Genomic DNA, 23,414 nt, shown 5'->3' with positions numbered 1-23,414 from the left:
AATTCTTTCTGTTATAAGTTTAAACCTAGCCACCTCGGCCAGATTTATCGTACGCCGAGTGAATGAAAACATGGCCGAACTACTTTCACATATTATTTCCTGTGCGGAGAAACAAAGCGTTCTCGGCCAAATTTATCCGATTCAAAGTTAAAGTGGAAATGATGTAATATACTAAAGAAATGTGCGTGCAGAACGTGCGGACGATTTAAACTCGTTTAGACGTTAAATGTCAAATATTTAAGTGACAGGTTTTACCTCAATCACCTTATTAATTAATACTTTAAATAAGATTTGATGTTTAAGTTATCTAACAATAGTTGCATATATTTTCTAACAATAATTGTATATATTTGTAACTTGAATTAGATGTGTCTAGAGACAAATTAATTTGCTTTAAAAATGCATATATTACATGAACGAATTTCATTAAGATTGAATAATTCTATAAATAAATGAAATCAAGATATTATTATATTTATCTCTTTACAAATTCTTAAAATAGTGAGACAAATACAAGATATTTTGCATCTTCTCTTAACATTTTAAACCTATTAGACTTATACGTTATTATTATTTTTTTAATGTCTTCAAATTCATAATCGAGGCTCAAAGTGATTACAATAAGAACTTATTACATACAGTAAGCAATCAAAATACAATAAGTAATCAAAATCCTCCCAAAGAATGCGGGAGACTATTTTAAAGAACTAGAAAATGTTGCAAAGCACATTTAGTACGAAAAATTTTATATTTATTTGCATATTTATATGTTTACGTATAATATAACAATGTGATTATTTTATTAATAATAGTAAAATACAAAGAACATATGCATTGGGAGGATTTTGACGCAGACAAAAATCTATATCATATTTGTGGAAAAAGTTAATTTCAATAATCGGTATAACTTCCTTTGACTTTAAAACCTTCTAATGCGATCGGGCATATAATTAATAATATTCTTGCAATCGTGCAATGTTATTTTGTTCCACTCATCCTATACACGTTCCCATAATTGGTGGATGCTTTCGGGCGGAGCTACACAGCCAGACAAGCGACGTTTAATTAAGGGACGAGATGTGTTCACTCGGTTTGAGATCGGACGATTGAGATGGCCACTCAAGCAGGCTAATATTTTGATCCCGAAGCCATGACATTGTCTTCCTAGATGTATGTTTTGGATCATTATCTTGCCGATAAATAAAAGAGTCCCTATCAATGTGGTAATAATCAACAGATCGTAACAAATAATTGCCAAGTATCTCAGTGTAAATAACGCTAATAACACTATTAGATATCGAACATAGCATTCCAGGCCCAAAATAGGTAATACAGCCCCAGACCAAAAGACTACTACCAGCAAATTTCAATGTTGTTTGTATTTCTCGTTCGATTGTAGACTTCATCTATTTAGCCCATACCCATTTTCGCCCATCTGAACCAACTCTATTAATTTTGGATTCATTTGACCATACAATCCTCTTCCAATCTTCTAAGGTCCAGTCTTTACAGGCGTTTGACAAAATTAAGACGTTTCTGTTTATGTAATTTGGTAGGTTTCGGCTTCTTGGGCTTTCAAATTGTTACGTTTAAGGCATCTGTGGATAGTTGAAGTACTCACTTCTGTTCATGTTTCAATTCCCTCTTTACTTGTGATGTATCGTAACGTCCATTCGTTATCAAACGTTTCAGTTTCAGCGCTCAACGTTTTCTTCCTGCCAGCTTTTAAATTTTCGTGATATAGTAGCTCATTATTTTTTATTCTGGCAACATTCGAACGCCCAACATCAACTTCTAATGCTGTTTTCTCAACAGAAAAACTTTTCTTCGCAAGTCCACAATACGGAGTTTCTTCTCGTTGGAAATCTTTTTCATGATGACGCATATCAAGCAGCAGCTCGTTTGCATAATTATACGCTAATAGCGCGTTAATACGCACGAAATTACATTGTTTAATGCTGGTGTTATAACAAATTAATTTATGCGTCAAAATCCTGCCAATGCAACAAGCAGAATTATGCACCATAGATATTTGAAAAATATGAAAATTATTTAAAATTTTTGCAATTATGTGAATATTGTAATAATCTTACGGCTGATTTATTTCCTTTTAATTTCGCATATCGAATAGTTTTTGCTATTTTTCTATAGTACAGTAATACCCCGAACTTACGCGATAGGTGGGACCGAGCGATAACCGCGTAAGTCGAATTCGCGTAAGTCGGGGTATAATTTTGCATATAAATACATACAAATAACACAAAGTAAATTGTAGCTATATGTCGAACACGTCCGAACATGTAAGCCGAACAATAGTGTGGGGGAAATGAGTAATTAAGAGTTGCGTGGCGCTCAAACAAAAGACGAATCGACGAGATTTGAAAATCACGTAACTCCGGATTCGCGTAAGTCGGGGTAGCGTAAGTCGGGGTATTACTGTACATACGAACTTTGGGAGGATTTTGACGCTTACTGTATATAATTTTCTGCTATGATTCATAAAATGTAGCAAATTTTTGTTATTTCTAAGAATAAAACTTCAATTTATAACAGAACCTATAAAAAACAAGAATTCGATTTACGGAAACTTGTTAGCGATAGAATCAGTTAAGCGTAAAACAGGGATTCTATGTAATGTACAGTACATTATTAAATTCCCATTCTATGAATATCTACTTTAATATTCATTTTTTAGGTTATCCTATGAACTTAGATATTGACCGATCTAAATAATTCATAACTTTATAATAATAATAATAATCTCTATCTGAATTAATTACATAAGTTAAATTACAAATTTTCAACTCACCTAAGTTAACTTTACAACAAATAAAATGTTAGTTTTAAATTATATAATGTCATTCTTTTTTCGATAAACAATATAATTTGTGAAATCTAAAAAAATAACAAAAGGGTTTCATTTACACTTACAGGACTGACGTATTTTAGGTGTCATGTTTCTGTTTACTGACCTTTATTGATCTTTTTTAAAATCACGCGCGTTTGAAAACGAATAACTTTACAGTTTTTATTATTAATCTATGTTAAGAGACAGAAACTAAACAATCTCAGATCAATACGGGGGCGGATCTAGGTTTTTCGGGGCCTAGGGCTTATTGAAATCCAATGGGGCCCCATTATTTGTTAGATTAAAAATCTTTAAATTGGGGTTTAAAATTCATTTTTACTTACATCAAAATCAGAGTTGAAATATATTTTAATGAAAAACTATTAAAAATTTATGATGATAATTCAATTTTTGTGGGCCCTTGACACTTGGGGCCCAGGGTTTAAGCCCTATTAGTCCTTATGTAGATCCACCCTGGATCGATAACTTACGAACTAAAATTAATGAAATAGAGTTGGACACATTTGTCTGATTCGTCAATATCTTTGAAATGATAAATCAAACAATAGGCTTAAAATACCAATAGTACAATTGTGTTTTAAACGAATGCTATACATTTAACCCACCAGAGAATAGTTAAAATCATGGCTAGTCTTAATAACGTTAAAGATGATTGTAATCTCTTCGGTTACGCACGCGATATCCAGCAGATGGCATTAAAAATTCAGTGCTCCCTCTACGGGAAGATCCTTTTCCAAAAATTCTGGATAACAAAAGCAGGTAGAACCAATTTTTTGCTGTAAAATCCTATTTAACCCGTCTACTAACGTACGATTTTCAAAATTCCGAACTGTATGTTAATAGACGGATTAAATAGGATTCTATAGCAAAAAATTGTTTGGTTCTACCTGCTTTTGTTATCCAGAATTTTTGGAAAAGGATCTTCCCGTAGAGAGAGCACTAAGTTTTAATGCCATCTGCTGGAGATCGCGTGCATAATCAAAGAAGTTACAAGTAAGCCTTAATGTGCTAGTACAGTACATCCTCCACGTCCAATACGTACCCCGCGAGCCGCATGCTCCCATTTGAAGTTTCTCCACGGCCCGTCTGAAATGTGCAGTTATCTATGTATTTTACGTTTTGTTATTCATAAAATTAAAAGAAAAATCTTATTGCACGCAAGTGGATTTAGATAGTAAAACGCCCTGAGCGAATAGATCGTGTGTGTCCGATATCAGCCAATGACAAATGACCTTACGGACGACAGGATGGCCGAGCAGTCAAGGTGATATTCTACCGCTGTGGGACCCGGGATCGATTACGGACGGGTCAAATAATCCCCAGGAATTTTACGGGGTTGAGCCGTCCAGATATGTCGGCCCCGTACCTCATCACCCAGCCGTCCCGTTGTGGGTCTTGCCGAATCCATAACGAGCTTGCAAAAATAGGTCCTCTTAGTGACCACAGGCAGAGCCGGCCCTACCATAGGGCGAACGGAGCAGCCGCTCCAGGCGCTAAGTCCTTGGGGACGCTTCAGTGGTAAAGAAAATTAAAGGGTATAAATTAGGGGCAACCAAGGGGAGCGCCATAATAGGATCGTGCTCCATCCTAAAACTTGCCTCGGGCCGGCACTGACCACATGGCAGAAAAAGTAAAAAGAAAAAAAAGCGTTAGGTAAACTGCTTCGACTCTGTTCTGGTTGGATCAGCTCACTCCATAGTTTTTCGAAGTAGCAAATTCCACGAAGAGATCAAACTACTGATTCAGTGCGCGCTAACAACTCTGCTCATTCATGTCAATTGTTTCTATGCTAGTCCGATCTCAGTCAATGAGCGCGCTACTTTATTAACTGAAGCAATGTACTGTAGTTCAGTTTCATCTATAACAACGGTGGGCAACCCCCGGCCCGCGGGCCAGCTACGGCCCGCGAAAAGTTTCTATCCGGCCCGCGAGATGTTTAGAAGAAATTATAAATAAATATTTTTCGATGTAATTCGTCTAGTTTAAATTGAATATTATTTTCTGAAGTGTTGCGGCAGCAATGACAGGAAAAAATAAGGGAGTCATTTCCTTATTCAAACAAAAAATGGGAGAACAGAATTTTTCTAAATTATTTATATCTCATCGCATCATCCATCAAGAAAATCTATGTGCAAAAGCTATGCAATTAGAAAATGTAATGTCTGTCGTATCCAACTACATAGTGCTGTTTTTATTGTGTTTAAAGTCACTTAGATTTTACAAATAGGTGAGCCGTTCACAGCCCGGCACACGCATTTGTAAAATCTAAGTGACTCATACAACATGGAATTCATATAAAACGGAATAATCAACAGTGTTATAGGGGGGGTCGACTGTAGTAATTAATTTCTTTTTATTTATTTATTTCATATTTGCTAAGTAAAAATTTACAGGTCACAAGGTGTCAATTAACTACTATGGCCCGTGGAAAAAACGTAAAATTTATTCTGGCCCATGTTATAAAAAAGGTTGCCCACCCTTGATCTATAAGACGCGTATTATTAATAGTAACAAATATATCGTGCATGAACGAAGTCAGCAAAAGCTCATGTAACAAATTAGTAAGTCGATATGAAAACGATGGACCATAAATACTTATATACGAGTAAATAAGATTTTTAAAAAAGCTTTATTTTGTGTAATCGTATCTATTCGAACTATTGATTTTTGTCAGACACGCCAATGATTACTACAATTAATTCAATTAAGAATAATTCATTGAAGCATCGTCAGTTTCAAAAATGTCTTCACGAACTCGAATCTGAATACAGTGATTTACTATTTTACGCTAAAATTAGATTTATGTTTTCTAATGGATATAACAATGAAATTGCCCCCACCAGTGGGCGAGTGGTCTCCGTAGCCGCTCATAGCGGTGACCAGACCCTAAACACTGGGAAGTTCGGTCGTGGGTTCGCGCCGCGATCGGACAGGCTGGCTGCAAGGAGTTTTCCGGGTTTTCTCCTTGCCAATAACGACTGAATAGGAGGCCAGTTCCCCTTAAAAGTCCTCCCGGAAGGCATTATTTCCCGCGCGTGCGTATAAGCCGTTAGATACGGCCGGCTCTTCGGTCGCATAGCGATCAATAACTCGTCTCTCGGAGAAAAAGCGTATCAGGCTATAGTCTCCATATGAACCAAGGGAGTAGAATAAGAATAACAATGAAATTAAATGAACTAAATCAGAATCTTCAAGATAAAAATAAATTGAATACAGACTGTTATCAAGATATAAAAGCGTTCATATTGAAACTCAAGCTTTATGAAAGTCAATTGAGGTCAAATAATGTCATCCATTTCACTCTATTAAATGACTAATAGTGACCACAAAGATTTTTTCGAAATATGCAAGCGAAGTCACAAAATTTGCTAAAGGCATTCCAAGACAGATTCTCAAATGTGCAAAGATATAAGGAAATTTTCAAAATATTAAGTCCATTTAATGTTGATGCAATCAGCATATTCAAATTTACAAATGGAATTAATAATTATCCTCCCAACGACACATAACTACTACTGTAGACCCCAAATCGGATAAAACTTAACGTGGAAACTAGACCCGCCGTCTGAAGCCAAAGAAAGTAGGCGCCGCCATGACAGTCTAAGGCAGTGACTTTCAACCGGTTCCCGCGAGACCATAGGTGTGCCGCGAAAATTTTCGAAAGTTATTAAATAAATTATATTCGAAAGAAACCCACGCAATAATAAGTGTACATGTCAAAATTAAAACCTTTTTAAATTGATTATACGAGTGTTTCATTGTTAAATAAATAAACGTATACATAATGTAGTAAAAAATATATATTCGTAAGCAAAATTATTTGTGCATAACACTGGGTTATTTCATTTAAAACGAAATTTTCTTTAAATCAAAAATGTGTCTATAATTGTCCATATTTGTTTCAAATTATTTTAACTTAGAAATAGTAGGATTTGGACAGAGTTCTAAAGGCAATTATCACGCTACTTTTAAATGAAAATTAAGACTTAATTGCTTTTCTTCTGTAAATGAAAGTTATTAATTTAAATAACTATTGTTGTAACCTGTAGCTATTTTAAGAAACAACAATACTGTACTGTTTTATTTAATTCACGAAAATTATAGACAAAAAGAATGAAGTTAAGCAGCAAGTAATATGATGATAGAATGTTTACAAACAACTTCAAATCCTTTGTGCCATCTATGGACATCATAAATGATACATAGAGCTCTTGAATACCGGAAAAAAATCTAAATATTTTAACAAAACTTGAAAACATAATATAGTTTATTAAATCCATTCTTCATTCATTTCTATCTACATAATTTTATCTTATTGTTCAAAATATTACAAAAGTATTTAATTTTATACATAATTTAATAAGAAATCTAAACTTTTTAAATCATACAATGTAAACAATAATATTTATATCACAAACAACTCATTTATTATTTAGATGAAGCTTAAGTTCTTCTATTAATCTTTCTCTTGAAATTTCAACCTAATTTATAAAAATTTAAATATTATCTATTTTAATGTAATATAAGTCACATAGTATTTGAATTATTTTTATTAATTAGTATACAGTAATTCTTCCATTTTCATCAGTAATTGGTTCCACAAAACCAGCATGTAAATAAAAATCACATAAATGGAGCCAAGGGTAGCTGTTTAAAATAGAGATCTGCTCCATACTCTCAAATACAGTATTTACCCTTACAAGGGAAGAAAAGTTTTAACTAAAGTTTCTTTAAGTATACTGTACATCTATATAAGAGGTCACTGATAATTAAAAAAAAAAAAACACTTTTAGATGTAACTATCATTTATTTCCATAAAGTTGATACTTAAAATTTAAAAATTTTTCAACTGCATTAATGTAAATTTGTGTAAATGGAAAGCACATAAATGGAGGAATTACTGTATTTTATTTATACTTAAAATTATGCATTATGCATACATCACTAATGATATTGTAATTTCTCACCAGAATCTTTGCTAGTTTGAAACTCTGATTATGACAAATATTTAAACAAGTTGATATGAATGTAGCTTTATTTATTCATTAGTTGTCATCATCTATGATTTATATTTACCATCAAAAATTTCAAATTTAAACAGTGAATTTCATAAAATGAAAATAAAATTTATAGTTAATTAATCAATAATAAAAATTTTAATGTGATCAAGAAAGCTTTTAAAAATGATAGTATATCTTTTGTATATGTTTTTAGATGACAAGTAGTTTTTCAAGAAAATCAAAATACAGAAAAGAATTTATTTGGGAAATCTTTGATTTTAATACATGAAAATTATAAAATCAACAAATTGATATATTACTGCAATTTTATGCAGATAATCTGCAGGTTACTTATTTTTAAAAGTCAATTTGAAAGGAAATGTCAGTTATCTGCTGTTTTTAATTTGAACACATCCAAGTTTTCTTTGTCTAAACTTACCAAGAATACAGTAGTTTGATTATGTGCAAAGGATTTTTCATACTAAAGATTTTTTAATCAGTCATCATAACTTTTCCTGAAACCACCAAAGACATATATATTTCACCTTTAATTCTCCCATTTATTTTCTGTACATCAATCTATACTTTAATTGAAATTATTGGACATTTGAAATTGAACTTGTATAAAAGTTGCACATGTTACTGCTCATTCTGCCTCTCTATATATAATTCTCAGAAAACTATGGTCAGTCCCCAAGTTACAATACACTGTATTTATAATGGTCAAAACTAGTATATTAAAAAATTATTGTTAAGTCCCAACCAAGAGCCACACTCACTGATATTGGCATGGTATAACAATTAAATATTACAGGTATACCTTGTCTTACATCGGTAATTGGTTCCAGGAGATGTGACTTAAGTCAGAAAACGAAGTAAGTCGAATTTACTTGTCTCCAAATTTACTTGTCACTAGGATAAATCACAAATAACCAGTTCTGTATTTTATTTATAAATGAATTTTTAATAATATATGGTTAATAAGAATCTATTTTAAGCTTACAAACAAATAAATTTTAGTTTTTAATATAGTACAGAAAACAAGTAATCTAAATTTACGAATTCATGAACGTACAGTACAATACTTGTAAATGTACATGTTTACAATTTGGTGATGTTTATAGTACATTGTGGACTTTTTATTTGTGAATGTGGTTTGCTCTAAGACATTATAAAATAAGGTGATTTTGTAAGGTTAAATAACAAATACAGTTATTAAAATTATCTTGCGACAGTAGAAAATAAACTAATTTATATTAAATTTACCAACATCAAATGGCGCTGACAACAACGCCAAATGGTAGATATTGGAACTACCCTGGAAAACACCAATATTGAGCACTTAAAGACCGCTAAATAAGACAACACAGAAACACAGATGTTTTCATGTTTTGTTCTATAGGATTTATATTAACATTTACTGTAAATGTACATAATTTAATATGATTTTATGTGCTATAACACTTTTCTAGTGATATTACAACTCGAATATTTGTGGCAGATGGACATAAAGTTGAATAAAATGACAACTTGATTTTTATTTTTTCATATATTTTTTGACAAATGACGTATAATTGAGAACGACGTAACTCGAGGTATACCTGTATATGTAATACTGCAAAGGCAATAAACACACATTGTATAAAAATAACTTGTAAGTTTATTCATATTTAACCACAACTCACATTTGAGTCATTGGATCTCAAAAAGCAAAACTAAAACAAACTTTCTTTGGAGATGCTTGGTCAAATATCATCAAATTAATTTCAATTTTATAATAAAGTTAAAGTGAATTAATAATAAATTAAATAAAAAAAATTAATGTTTGTGATCAAAAACAGTTTTCTTGACAAAAATAAAGTGCTGTATGTGATTTTAAGAAAAATTAACAATAAAAGATAAAATCAATTCTACACAAAATTAAAATACTTCCTCATCATGATTTTTGGTGGCTTAAAACATTGTCATCTCTAACATTTTTCTGTAAATCTTTGTGTTAATTAATAATACCACAATTAATTAATTAAAAATACCATCTTTTTGTTAATAACTTAATTAATATAGTTAGTAAACAGAAAACAAACCAACTTCTAATTACAATATGCATCTTCTTCCTCAATCTGAAAGTTGGTGAGCAGCAAGTTTGTGTCAATCATTAGTCTTTTCAGGACCAGGTTTTCAATAGTGAAATAGGGTCTTCCTTGCCTAATGGTGTCCATAAACTTTTCTAGTATTTTTCCATATATCTTTCCAGAAATGTATTAATTCAATTAGAATGTCAAATCAAATGGCTAATCACATTGATTCTTCTTTTTTCAATATATTTTAGAATGTTGTATTTTTCACTAATTAATTTGACAACATTCTCATTTTCTTTCTTTCTGTTATGTACACATATAAAGGGAAAGTATTGGAATTGCACCAAATTTGATCCTCCAAGTTTTTTGCAAATCTGCATGTTTTGAGACACCCTGAACCCCACAAAAGTCGAAAAAGGGAAAAATTCTGCAATTATGTATGGATTTGTGTGTGTTGGCATCTATTTTGTTTAATATCTCAGGATAGGGTAAAGATTAAAAACCAAAATTTGGCATGGTCACTTATGTATAAGGAGCATTAATGCTATTAAATTTTGGTGGTTAAGGTTGAGGGGGTGAAGAGATAGAGGGGCAGTCATATCATATCTCAAGAAGAGTTGGACTTAATGAAGATTTTATTTGTTATTAGCATTTACATTTTTTTTTTTTTTACAAAACTCATCTCAACCTTCAAAATTAAGCTTTCTGCCATTTTATAATAATTAATAATATAAAAAATTTTTTATAACAAAATCTCATAACAGCCAGGAAAGATGTTTCTAGATTTTTTAATTTGTTTGTCCAAGGTATTTTTGTCATTTGGTACCACCACATCTCAAAAACCTGGAGCCTTCAATTTTCAGATCTCAAAGTCCTAGGATCACATGTGTAGATTGCCACATTCCAAATGAAGCTTGGCAAAGTATATTTTTTTGGGCAAACTAAGAAATGATGACAAAACCAGAGCAATGACAGCATACAAAAAAATTAATTTCCTTCGAAGAACAAGAGGCTAGGGCTGCAGACTCATACTCAGGAAGGAAGAAAAAGATAGCTAACTGTTATCCATAATACCATGCTCAACATCTATATCTTTCTATTACTGCTGAAGACAGTTGTTCTGAACATGTTCTCTAACAAAATAAAACTCAATTTTTGTATCAATTTCTGCAATATTATCTTTATTTTCAGTCAGAGATTATTTGTATGTTATGCTAAATCATCTTAAATTGATTCCCTTTAGTTATTTTAATGTTGGAACAAACATGCACCATATGCATATATATGCATGCAATGCTGGAAAAATCTCTTTTGTCCTTGGTCAGATATTTAAGTGGACACCTGTATAGAAAAATATGAAAGAGAAAACAAAGTGATCAAGTCATGGAAAATAAAATTCAAATTCAAGATGTCTCTTTAAAGAGGAATCCTAAGCTAGCTTGCAATTTGATTCAGCTTTGTCAACATGACCCTGGCTGAAATCATTATAGAGACCTATCATGAGAGTTCCTTCCAAGCTCAGCACTGTCTGTCTTTTATGTACTATGTTACCTAGATTAGTGTTGTGTAAATTTAATGAAGTATTATTTTTGTCTGTGAGAGATATAACTTTGTGTATTTGTGATGCTTTTGATTTTGTAGAAATGTTCTTGAAGTGTCTATATTTGTCTACAGTAAAGATTTATTATATCTGTGAAATCTTTCCTCTTTACAAGGAAGAATTAGGGTATGTCATATGTGGCCATGTGCAAAAAAACTTATATGTGCTTCCATCTCACAAGCATTCAACAAAGTTGTCTCACAACACTTTGGAGTGTTGGTGAGACAACTTTGTTGAATGCTTGCCATGGAAAACAGTTTTCTACATGGCTTCTACAAATAAATATGTGCTTATTGCATTCATTTATCTCATTACTATGTTTAATCTGTTGTTGTATTCTTTTGTTAATTGCTCTTTTATATGTGTGTTTTCTGTGAATTTTGAATCATAAATATTCATAGACTTTGCCCTCATCCTTGGATTCAACAATGTCTTCATTTCCAAGTGCAAAGTCTTCCTTCTTCAGATTCCTTTTTCTATGTGAAGTGTTTTGCATTTTTCTAGTAAACTACATTTGTACGTCAGTAGAAAATGTGTAATATTTAAATAGATGATTTAACTGTACATAGGTGGATGTGTAGAGTTTTATAACATCCACAAACAAGATGAGGTATCTGTTGTATTGTTTTGTTATGTTTGATGTTGTATCTATATTTTGTGTTGTTTATTAGACAGCAACCTTTAGGTATCACAGAAGTAGAATTGACTTAAGGAAACTCCATAAAAATTGCTTTTGCATTATGCATATCCATCATCAATCATTTTTTAGTAATAAGACAGATATCCACTACAAAGGCATTGTATGTTATATAAAAAAATATTAAATTAGCATTACAATAATTCTTGCAAATAATTATTAATACATATACCAAGGACCATATATACTTTACAAAAATTAAAAGTCTCTACACAATAAAGATACACAAAAAAGCAGAAAATAGGAAATTACATAAGTATCTTCACATAATTAGAAAAATAATTATACAGTTTGTAAATAATTGTTACATCTGCTTTATGAAATAAAAAATATTTTTTTAAATTTTAAAGAAAAGCTTTTGATTTATATAAATGCACTAAAAAGTAAAACATTAATTTTTTTCAGCTTTCACATTATTCTGGGTAATATGTGACCAAAAATGAAAGCATCAATCACTTATGTTTAGAAATATTCTTAGCACTTATAATTATAACTTTCTAGAAATTTTTTATGGACTGTCCATGGACCCAATGCACTTATTTTTGGCATAATATCAAGAATAATGTGAAAGTTGAAAATTTTTTTTTTACTTTTTAGTGCCTTTATGAGAATAAAACAACATTTCTGTAAATTTTTTTTATTTTTATTTTCCATTTTCTACTTTTTAGTTTTTATATGTGGAACAGTGAATTATCAAAATTATTCTCGGTTTAGCATTTAATTGGAAAGTGAGTGAAAAACTGAATTATAAGATTTTATCTTGACAGTAAGGCCAAGACTCCACTAGTGTAAAAACCTTTGCCGTAAAAACTTTTAATCATGTGACCTATTTGCGTTTGTGTCTGGTCCAGCTAGTGAAGTTTTTATGGTGCTGCCCCAAGTATCGAAAGTAAATACTTCTTCACACGTGAATTGGTAGAAACGAAAGACGGTTGTATATGTGATATATCAATATAAAGACAATGATTATATTCTACAAGTTTTTTCTGTACTGTAATTACAAATGTAGTAAAAATAATATCTTTACTTTCATATATTAACTTTTATTATCGTATTATTAAGATAATATACAGCACTATATATAGAGGAGTATATAATAAAAGCTTAGCTTTTTTATTATATACTCCTCTAAATTGAAGGATTTTCCTTTGGCCATCCATATCATGTGTTTTAGGCATCTATTATTATAATCAAGATACCTCTTGTTGTAGATACACGAATACTTTCGGATGTCTTTGATAAATCTTTCCAGATCTATTCTAGAGTAGCCATGAGAGAACATACACAAAAGCTCATTTTCCACCATTTTTGCACCATGTCACAATGACCTAGATTTAACTAACTTCTGATTGGTGGATGGTACTGTTTTACGGCCATATTTGCGTCAAAAGTTGAACTCACTTTTACGCTGGTTTTGCAACCTGCTCAACTCACTTTTACGCTGGTTTTACAACCTGCTCAGGCATAAAATATCATGGTCACATGATTAAAAGCTTTGGCCTAAAACTAAAAAGGACAAAGGCTTACTGCTTTTGCATGACTTAAAGGACAGTCATAATTTATTAAGATATATGTAGCACCAACTATTATCAGATTTTATTTATAAATTTTAATTATTTGCTAATTGCCAATAAATGTATTTGAGTTGAAACTTTGCATATGAATGCAAAGTTTCAACTAGATCAGAAACTGGAAAATGGGTGAAAATTGAGTTACAAGATATCTAGACACAGACCAAACAGAGTAAGTTAATAAACAGAATAAACAAATACATACAATTCAAACTGTATTTGAAGCTTTTCTAACATAATTAACTCATATGATTTAAAATTATTTCCCAATTTACAAAAGCAAAATACAAAGTTTATTTAACTTCATACTCTACAATTAGAACAAACATTTTCAAAATTACAAAAGATATCTTTAAATCAAATAAAAGATTTGTTTAATCAAAATTTCTTTAAAAAAATCTTTTTTTTTGACAATTTGGGTAATGATAATATATTTTCTGTTTTTCTCTTTTTTTTTTACACTATTATGTCAAGTTATTGAGGGTAACACTGATGATAACAAAAGCTCTGCAGAAGAAGAAGAAAAATGGCATGATGCTATAGAAATGAAAATATGACAGAAAGCAATTGTCAGTCACTCAAAAAAATAAAAAGGAAAAAAAATCTCAGAATCCAATTTTAGTCTCATATTGAGTTCAAGCAATAATGAAGTAATTGGCAAATTCAAGTTCAGGTAATCAGATCAAAAAAATTTCTTAGAGTTGCGAGTCAGTCAAGTCATACATTTAAAAAATTCTTGGAACGTTTAATAATAATAATTTAATAATAAATTGTAAAAGTCTCTACACAATTAAGATACACAAAAAAGCAGAAAATAGGAAATTACATAAGTATCTTCACATAATTAGAAAAATAATTATACAGTTTGTAAATAATTGTTACATCTGCTTTATGAAATAAAAAATATNAATACTGAACTTGATGTATAAATTTTGGATTTTCTTTATAAGATTGTTCTGTCTAAATAACAAAAGGAAAGTAAATAATTGAAATATAAAATTGTTAAAATTTTATATTTCAATTACTAAAATATAAAATTGTTAAAATTTTATATTTCAGTAATTATAAATGAATTGAATACAATCAATAATTTCAATTTAACAAAGTAAAAAATACTAGATATAAATTAATTTTATTAAAATGAAAGAATTTCATTCGCTTGAATTATTTATAGGATGTTCACTTTAACATTTATGTAGTGCAAAAGAGATTTTTCTAGCATAGCATGAGTATATGCATATGGTGCATTAGTTACAGTATAATAAATTAAAATTAATTCATTCATTGTACTTCACAGCAATATGCATGTTTTCCAAATCTGAAAACAAGATAGAAATTAAAATCTTATCCTGACAAATCATGTAGTAGCATACATTTTTGAGGTTCTTATTAAAGAGCTAATATCAAGCAATTTGCTAACTGGTATAGCACTGTGGCAATGTCAGCAAAAAAATTGTTTGAAAAATGTGAACTTATTGGAAGAAGTAAGGGATGGGGAAAATATCAGAACAGTAGAAAAGACATGGATTTGGGAGAATGGTAGGGATTCAAAAGTGATTAACATCACTTTTGAAACATGGAGATGTATTACCAACAGCTAGTTAATACTAAACTAAATAGGTAACCAAGAGAGAAAATGAAAGAAAAGAAATAATTTAATTAAAAGAAAACTACTAAGGGAGGGTGCTTTGTATAATCTGTCTATATAAAAGTTTAGAATGCTTTTTAAAAAAATGAAAAATAGAACAAAGGAGCAATTACTTATTGTGATATTAAAAATTTCAGCCCAGCATTGTGACAAATCACATTTTAATACACAGTATAAGCTTTCCATATCTGTTCTCAATTTTCATGTATCTAACTCCATTCTCAAGAAACTTTTGAATTCAAATCACAATGACTTCTAGTCCAGACCAGAAGTTCATATATAGTTAATCAGGGTCTCTGGCTCTTAAGCTTTCCATGTATGCTCTCAATTTTCATCTTTGTTCTTGAGATTAACAAACGACAGACAGACAGTGGGAATAATAATAAAAACAAATAATAGAACAAAAACTTTTGAAAATGCATACATCATTGAATTCTTTTGATATTTATTCAAAACCAAATGTTGCAGTTATGACAAAGACCCTGAAGATGAAAAGAAATGAAAGAAGCTTGAAAGAAATTGAATATTAGAAGATAACCAATTTTCTCAGATTAGTGTGTAAAGTAGCTTGTTACTTTAACACAAAAAGTTCATATAGAGATTAACCTTTCATCAGGCACGACCCCATCCTCAGAACAGTATTTTTTTTCTTACATACACCACTGATTCCAAGTGCAAGTGATCAGCCTGAAGAGTAGGTGTAGTTTCAAAGGAACGAGTGCACTAAACAATACAGGAATAAGGAGTATTTTGGATTCAGAAAACAGTTGCTTTTACAGAAGAAATAAGTATAACCCATCCTCATTATGTATTGTACCCGCTTGTGTTATAGTGGATGTGTGGAAAAGATGTAAGTAATCCTTTAGTTTTCATTTCAATTTTTTCTTTAATTTTTACCATTTTTTGTTAGTAAACATTAAGATTTAAAAATAATATTTATTTTTGAATCAAATCAAACATTTTATATTATAAATAATTGATAAATTATAAGTTACAACTATTACATTGTTTGTTTTTTATTTTAAATTTTTTACTAACAGGAATAAATTGGATCATTTTTGCAACTGACTTGTACAACTTTTATGCTTTTAATTGCAAATATGATATTTTTATAGGTTCATCAGACTAGAAGACATGCCTTGCATTCTTCAAGATCTTTCAGAAGAGGAGAAGCAAAATACCAAAACTACTATAAAAGATGAAAATGAAGGCAACCTAAGTGCAGAAAAAAATTTTAGAAAGTGATCATGAAAGTGAATCTGAATATGTTTGAAATGACAATTCGAATAGTGTACAAAATAGTGATATATTATATTGTATTTTTTCCCGTATTTTCCTTCTGTTTTTTTCCCTGTATTGTTTTTTGTGTACATATTATTTTGTTTCAAATAAATAATTATAATGTATGATAATAAAGAAAAACAATGGTAAATATTATTTAATCTGAAAGCAAAAACTGTCTGTTCCAGGCACAACCTGCCTGCTCATTTTAAAACATGGATTGTGTCTGAGGAAAGGTTAATTAAAGATTTATGTAGATTCCACAAGTACTGTACTTCCTGGCTACATCAAAACCTATACATATGACTAAGACCCAGATTTATATTTTATAAAAGTTGGAAATATTTATTTATTTTTTATTTTCTAAACACTGGAAAAATATTTTTTAAATATTCTCCTAGCTGTTAGAAAACATAAAGAACTTATTACAATGATAGTAAAAAAAAATTAATACAATAATAGTAACACTCATTCATTTATTATTTTACAATAAATTTATGATAAGTATGACAAAGACTTTGGATCAGTTACTAATAATAATTTCCAGGTTTTGATGAGCTTGAATTTCTCTGTTTCTACTGTTTTTGCTGAGAACAGACTTCAGCATTGAAAAAGTTCTTTCAATGTCTGTTGAAGTTGCTGGGGAAAACTTTAAATGTGTTTTTTGTTGACGGGCTTGGGAGAAAAGAAATGGAGTGCTTAGGATTATTTATTTCTTGGAAAACATTGGCTAGCTTTTGAAATATTTTGAATCCTGGATTCTTTTCTATAATTGCTTCTAATTTCTTGAGCACAACTGCAGCAAATTCTCCATGGGTATCTGATAAATGGACAAAAACTTTTGTCATTAATCTTCATTGTATCAACCAGTTCTAATCCTTTAGTTTTGAGTCTGGAGATTGCAACAAGTGAAATAGTAAATGAAGTTTCTATGCATAAAGTATAATTTCAGGAGTGCAGAGGAAGACAAGGAAGACTTGTGGTTTTGTTAAATTTGACTTGAATGCAGTCTTGTCATAAACTACTTCCAGCTGTAGAAAAACATCAAACAAATAAACAAGTGGAAGGATGACCACCTACATTCAATTCAGGAAAATATAAAAAGAAGCTTCTCCTAGTGACCAAAAGCTTTCTGACTGATAAGAAGTTTCCTCCCAAAAACATTTAAATTAAGGGAAGGTTGGAGATAACAAAAGTGGAAGGTAAAGCTCAGAGCTGATAGCACTAGGATCTCAGATACTTGGCAAGCCCACTGATGAGAGAAAGAGAGAGAGAGATTATACTCTTCTGAGAAAGATGCTCAAGTAGAAGTGAGGTGGAATCCATAGTGTAGAGATTCTTAAGGAGATATCCAATTCCTGAAAATCATCTTGAATTGTTCTAGATCATCCCAGAGCATTAGTGTATTATATGTTACATGTCATGATGTACTAAGTGTTGTATATTCTGTGTAAATAAATTGTACATACAGAAGTAACATGAGTATAGAGGTGGATTTCCATAAACCTGCATAGAAACATTTCAAATTATGCTTACTCAGCTAATCAGCTTGAAGTGACAGAAGTTGAAGAGGAAACTTCATTTCATATATATTAAATAATTTATTATTAATTGCTTCAAGAATAATTTTTTGACAAAAATGTCACAACCTGCATCTTCATTAAGGTTATATATAACTTATATTGCTTAAATAATATAAAGTAATGAAACTTTTCTTGTAGTAGATCTCAGACTAAAGAAAATATTATGCCCACCAGTGCTCTTTACATTCTATTATCTTCATGTTTGCATGAAGTTTTCAATCAGTGATGAAATAATTTTAATAAAGTAATAGTAGTGGCAACAATGCACAGCTGTAAATTGCTATATAATGCTGCCAATACATGTAAAAATTGAAAAATATTTTCAAATTTTTATATTTTAGGAGTAAGCAACTATTTGTGTTTATATTTTATAAAATCTAATATTAAACTACTACAAGCATGCAAAATGCAAATATACTGAGTTTTTGTGAAAAATATAAGCAAAATAAATCTTTTTTTAAAATATAAATCTGGGATCTACATATGACAATTCTGAATGCAATATGTTGCTTGATGTACAGTCAGGATTCATGCATGAGTCCAGATTGTGACATCAAAGTATGTAATTCCACATATGAAGCAGTAAGATAAAGTAGACTGAATAGTAGTTAATATATTTAAGTATATTTGTGTCTATATACACAAAATATACTTAAATATATTGACTAATGTTGCCATGACATTTACCAATTCAACTGCTATCTGCAACTGATGCAATATTCAGAGGATGATGCACAATGATTAGCCTGAAGTAATGCTAAATTTATGCCAGACTGAACAACTGTTTAAGCACATTGTAAAGACTGACAAGGCACTTTTTCCTGAAATAGCACGTGTAATTATCATAATGTGCACTACTGGGCACAGTGTGATTGTTGATATATGAAATACATGACACCAGGTGTGTTTTATGCTAAATATCTGGTATGACATATGAGGCAAGCAGCTTCTTGGTCCCATATTCATTCATAGCATCTTGACTGGTAACTGCTATCTTAATATACATCACAAGACAGAAGATGAATGGCTAAAAGCTTGATATTGGAGCAACTGCAGCATATTTGGTACAGCACAATAGTATAGCAGCACATTTTCAGGTAGACATGCATCAGTAGCTCACAGAGATTTGACAACTGATGGTGGCCCTATTCCTCAAACTTGACTCTACTGATTTTTCCTTTCAGGTCACCTAAAAGCATCAGTGTATGGTATATGCTCAGCAGAGAGAAGTCATGTAGACAAGCGAAAGAGGCAAATACAAAAGACTTGTGGGCAGATGATGCCTACAAGTCTTAGCAAGTCTATATCTTTATTGAATAAAAATATATTTTTCGTTTGAACACAACTACAGCACATTTTGAATTTTGCATTTAAATCTTCTATTCCATTTAAATTTGAATGTAATTCTGTTCAAACTCAACTGCTCAACCTTTGGAAGAAAGTCATTTAATGTTGCAATATGGATGCCTGAGGATGATAGAATTGATTTCTGTTATAAGTTCTTGTATTTTTTTTGTAATTTTTTAAAGTTGTTGTTTTAAAATATCTCAATTTATCATCAGAATCAGAGTTTTCTTTCAACAAACCTCTTTGATGTGAAGTACTATTGGTTTTTCTATACCTTTATATTTCTGCTGAACTCAATCATTTTGAACTTGCACTACAGCAAAATAAAAGCTAACTTTTTATGCAATATTGGTTTTTATCTTTACATTCAGAGATTCTTTGTACATTAAGTTAAATCTTCTTAAAATGACTTCATTCCATTATTTTTGCACTCAGGAGAAGTGGAAAATTTACATATTGCCTTAGAATTACAATTTTCATATCCCTGTTTTGAATGAATTAATTTATTTTACTGTAAACATGCCATGGAATAAGGATTAAATTATTAGTAATCAGGTAAAAAAATGCATCAATAAATATACTGATAATTTCATATTTTTTTTATTGATAAATTTGGTAAAAAAGTAGATAGACAAGTAATAATTTTTTAAAGTCAAATATTTATTTGTATACACTCATATATATTTATATTTTTATACATCAAAAATATAGAAGCAATCAAAGTTTTAATTTAAATCATAAAATTAGTTTATGTCATTTATCTTTTATAACTTCTTCATGCACACCGGGGTGTGTATAATAAATAAATAAAACCTACTTACTTGAGCCTCTAACTGGTGTGTGGAAATACACAAAGTAAAACGGCTGGATTCCTTCTAGAAGGAATCCAGCCATTCCCTTCCTTCTAGAAGGAATCCAGTTTTACCTGAAGAAGGACATGGAAGGTGTTCGGAAAATGTTTGTTTTTACAAAGTTGTTTACTTTGTGTATTTCCACACACTGGTTAGAGGCTCGAGTAAGTAGGTTTTATTTATTTATTTATCTTTTAAATTATTTTACAGTTTTTTACAATTTTTAAAGTATCATACTACATCACTATGCTGGATAGTTTGGCAATTTGTTTCTTAAAAATGTAGCCAATGTTAGCACTCACATTCAGATCAATATATTCTATTTTGTCAAATAAAATCACTAATATACTGTAAGTGTTTCACACTTACAGTATATTAGTGATAGTATACACTATATAAGAATATATTGATTTGAATGAGAGTGCTAACATTGGCTACATTTTAATCATGACAACTAAAAAATTATAGTTTTTCTTTTTCTATCCACTTCTTTTTTTACTAGTATATTCATCAATAAAACTTATGTAGTAGTTTTCTGAAAGCCATATAAAAAATTTTAACATGCTCAATTTTTCAGGCAACAAAACTTTTGGTTTTCAAAATAGGAAAAAAAAATTCAATTGGTCACAGAGCATTAAAGATTGTTTAGATGGCAACTCATTGACAAGCTAGCAATTATACAATCACTAGTGCACTAATTTTTGCATTTGGAGTCAAAATTTTAAAATTACTGGCAGTTTACCAGTAAACTGGGTAATGCTTTAAAGATTTATCATTTTATTGGTAACAAAAAAGTAAATTTGCAACCTCTACAGTAGAACTAATGCACCAATGCACATTCCAGTGGAAAAACTGGATAGATCTCTTTTGTGCCAGGATAAATGTTAAAATGAGTACCTAATATATATTTTTTTCCTAATAGAAAAGATATTCTAAAAATATATTATAAGAATTTAATTCAAACAAAATGAATATATATTTTATAAATATAAAATTTAAAATATTTACCTTAATATTGTTATCCCAAAGTTCTTTACAAATTTTCATTCTTTCTTGAAGCATATTTTTTTGGGCAGATGCAACATAAACATCTGCACATGTATATGCTTTTCGAATATGTTGATTATTATACTAAAATTAAAACTGGTTAAAATTAGAAAGTCTATAGCATTTTCACTTTTCAAAATACAGTCAAACCTCAGGTTTCAAATGTCTTGGTTTTTGAACAATTCAGTTCACAAACAAAATTTTGAACCCCATACTTGGCAGTTGCAGTACAATAACTCAGTTGCCAAACAAGCTACTCAGCAAGAGCTGGCCACAGATTAGAGCATCTCCTATAATTCCTGTGTTAAAGACAGTATGACCAATCAACAACAGGACTATCAATTCAGAAATTAGTGGCACCAGATTGCCTAGCATCATTATACATCACAATGCAAACCATCAATGACATTGTTATTCAAATAAAATTTCAATGAACATCTGGTAAGATAGTACTTTCGTTTTTTGGTATGCATTGTGAATGAATTTAAATCAAATTAATTAATGAAAACTATGTTAATTGCATTCATGTAATATAAATGACATCCAAGAATTCATGTTTAAAGACATTTAACTCAAATTAAATAATAAAAACTTATTAATAAAATATTACATATTATAATATTAATATTTAACAATACTAGGTAGCCAGTTAATTAAAACTCTGTCCTTTATACTGAAAATGAAACTAAAGCTAAAATTAAAAATAAAATCAAAATTAATTAATTGATTAATTAAAATTAAAATTGAAATCAAATCAATTGAAACATAATATTTCAGAAAGTATGGATAAATACTTGTAGCCTGTCTTGACTGATTTGTTATATTTCATCTAGAAAGTCAAAGTTGAGTCTCTATTTATAGCACTTCTTTGTAAAGTATTAGTTTCAGTTGGCATTGATGGAACATTTTGTTTTTAATATATATATATAATGGATACAGATATAGATAACATTATTGTATATAATATTATATTGCATTTGTAGACATTTTTATACAAGAAATACAGCTATAAAGTTAAGAAATGCTTTGGGGTCAGGAATGGATTAATCCATTTTATAATTTTTTTTATAGGAAAATTTGTTTCAGTTTTATTAGAACAAATCAGTTTTCAAACAACTTTTAAGAATGAATTAAGTTCAAAAACTGAGGTTTGACTGTAAGTGAAATAATAAAATATCAAAATATAAGATTTTAAAAATTAAAAAATAAAATAAAATAAAATTTTTTTTATAATATTTAAAACACAATCTTTTGTGTTGTGTTTAAAACACAATCTTTTAAATATTGTACCAGCTTATGATTTGAAAATTCACTGAATGTTAAGAAGTTTCCAAACTATTATTAATTTTTTCCAAGATCCAAAAATTACAATTCAATGATATTTTTTCTTGTTGAAGGAAGATTAATTTTATGAAAAATATATTTAAAAAAAGAAACAAAGATTGGCTAATCCATAGGCAATATCAATGTTCAAAAATAATATTAACAATGATGACTGAATAAAGATACTCCAGATTTCAAAACAATTGAATAACAAGACATTTTTACAAAAATACTACATCTGACAATGAATTAAAATCTAAAAACTGAAAACAGAATAGTATATTTTTACTGATTCCATTATGTAACTTTTTCTTAAGTGTTTTATGTAGAATAAATATCACGCATTATTTTGCATTGAAGACCTTTATTTGGTGATCTTCTCTATTATTTAAATGGCCTTTTAGCCTGTCAGTGTTAAAAATTCAACTATAGTAATTACTATAAACTAAATTAAATTTTTTATAATACAACATACATTTGTAATGATTAATCAATGTACAAAGTTTGTGATTTAAATTC

General features: G+C 29.9%; 1 protein-coding gene across 1 annotated transcript in view; it reads right to left on the bottom strand.

Moving 5' to 3' along the window:
• Window positions 1-1,627: 1,627 nt before the first annotated feature.
• Window positions 1,628-23,414, bottom strand: part of LOC111617824 (histidine--tRNA ligase, cytoplasmic-like) — a 48,955-nt gene continuing 27,168 nt past the window's right edge. The window contains exons 11-13 of the mRNA XM_023359135.1: window positions 21,534-21,656; window positions 14,729-14,775; window positions 1,628-1,958 (exon numbers count right to left, since the gene is read on the bottom strand). Coding sequence (XP_023214903.1) covers window positions 1,628-1,958; window positions 14,729-14,775; window positions 21,534-21,656 — 501 coding nt within the window. The remainder of the gene's footprint in view (window positions 1,959-14,728; window positions 14,776-21,533; window positions 21,657-23,414) is intronic.

The sequence above is a fragment of the Centruroides sculpturatus genome, unplaced genomic scaffold (genome assembly GCF_000671375.1).
Source record: "Centruroides sculpturatus isolate CEXI.00-Female unplaced genomic scaffold, Cexi_2.0 scaffold104, whole genome shotgun sequence".
Classification (NCBI taxonomy): Eukaryota; Metazoa; Arthropoda; class Arachnida; order Scorpiones; family Buthidae; genus Centruroides; species Centruroides sculpturatus.
This window is presented reverse-complemented; position numbering and strand designations above follow the sequence as displayed.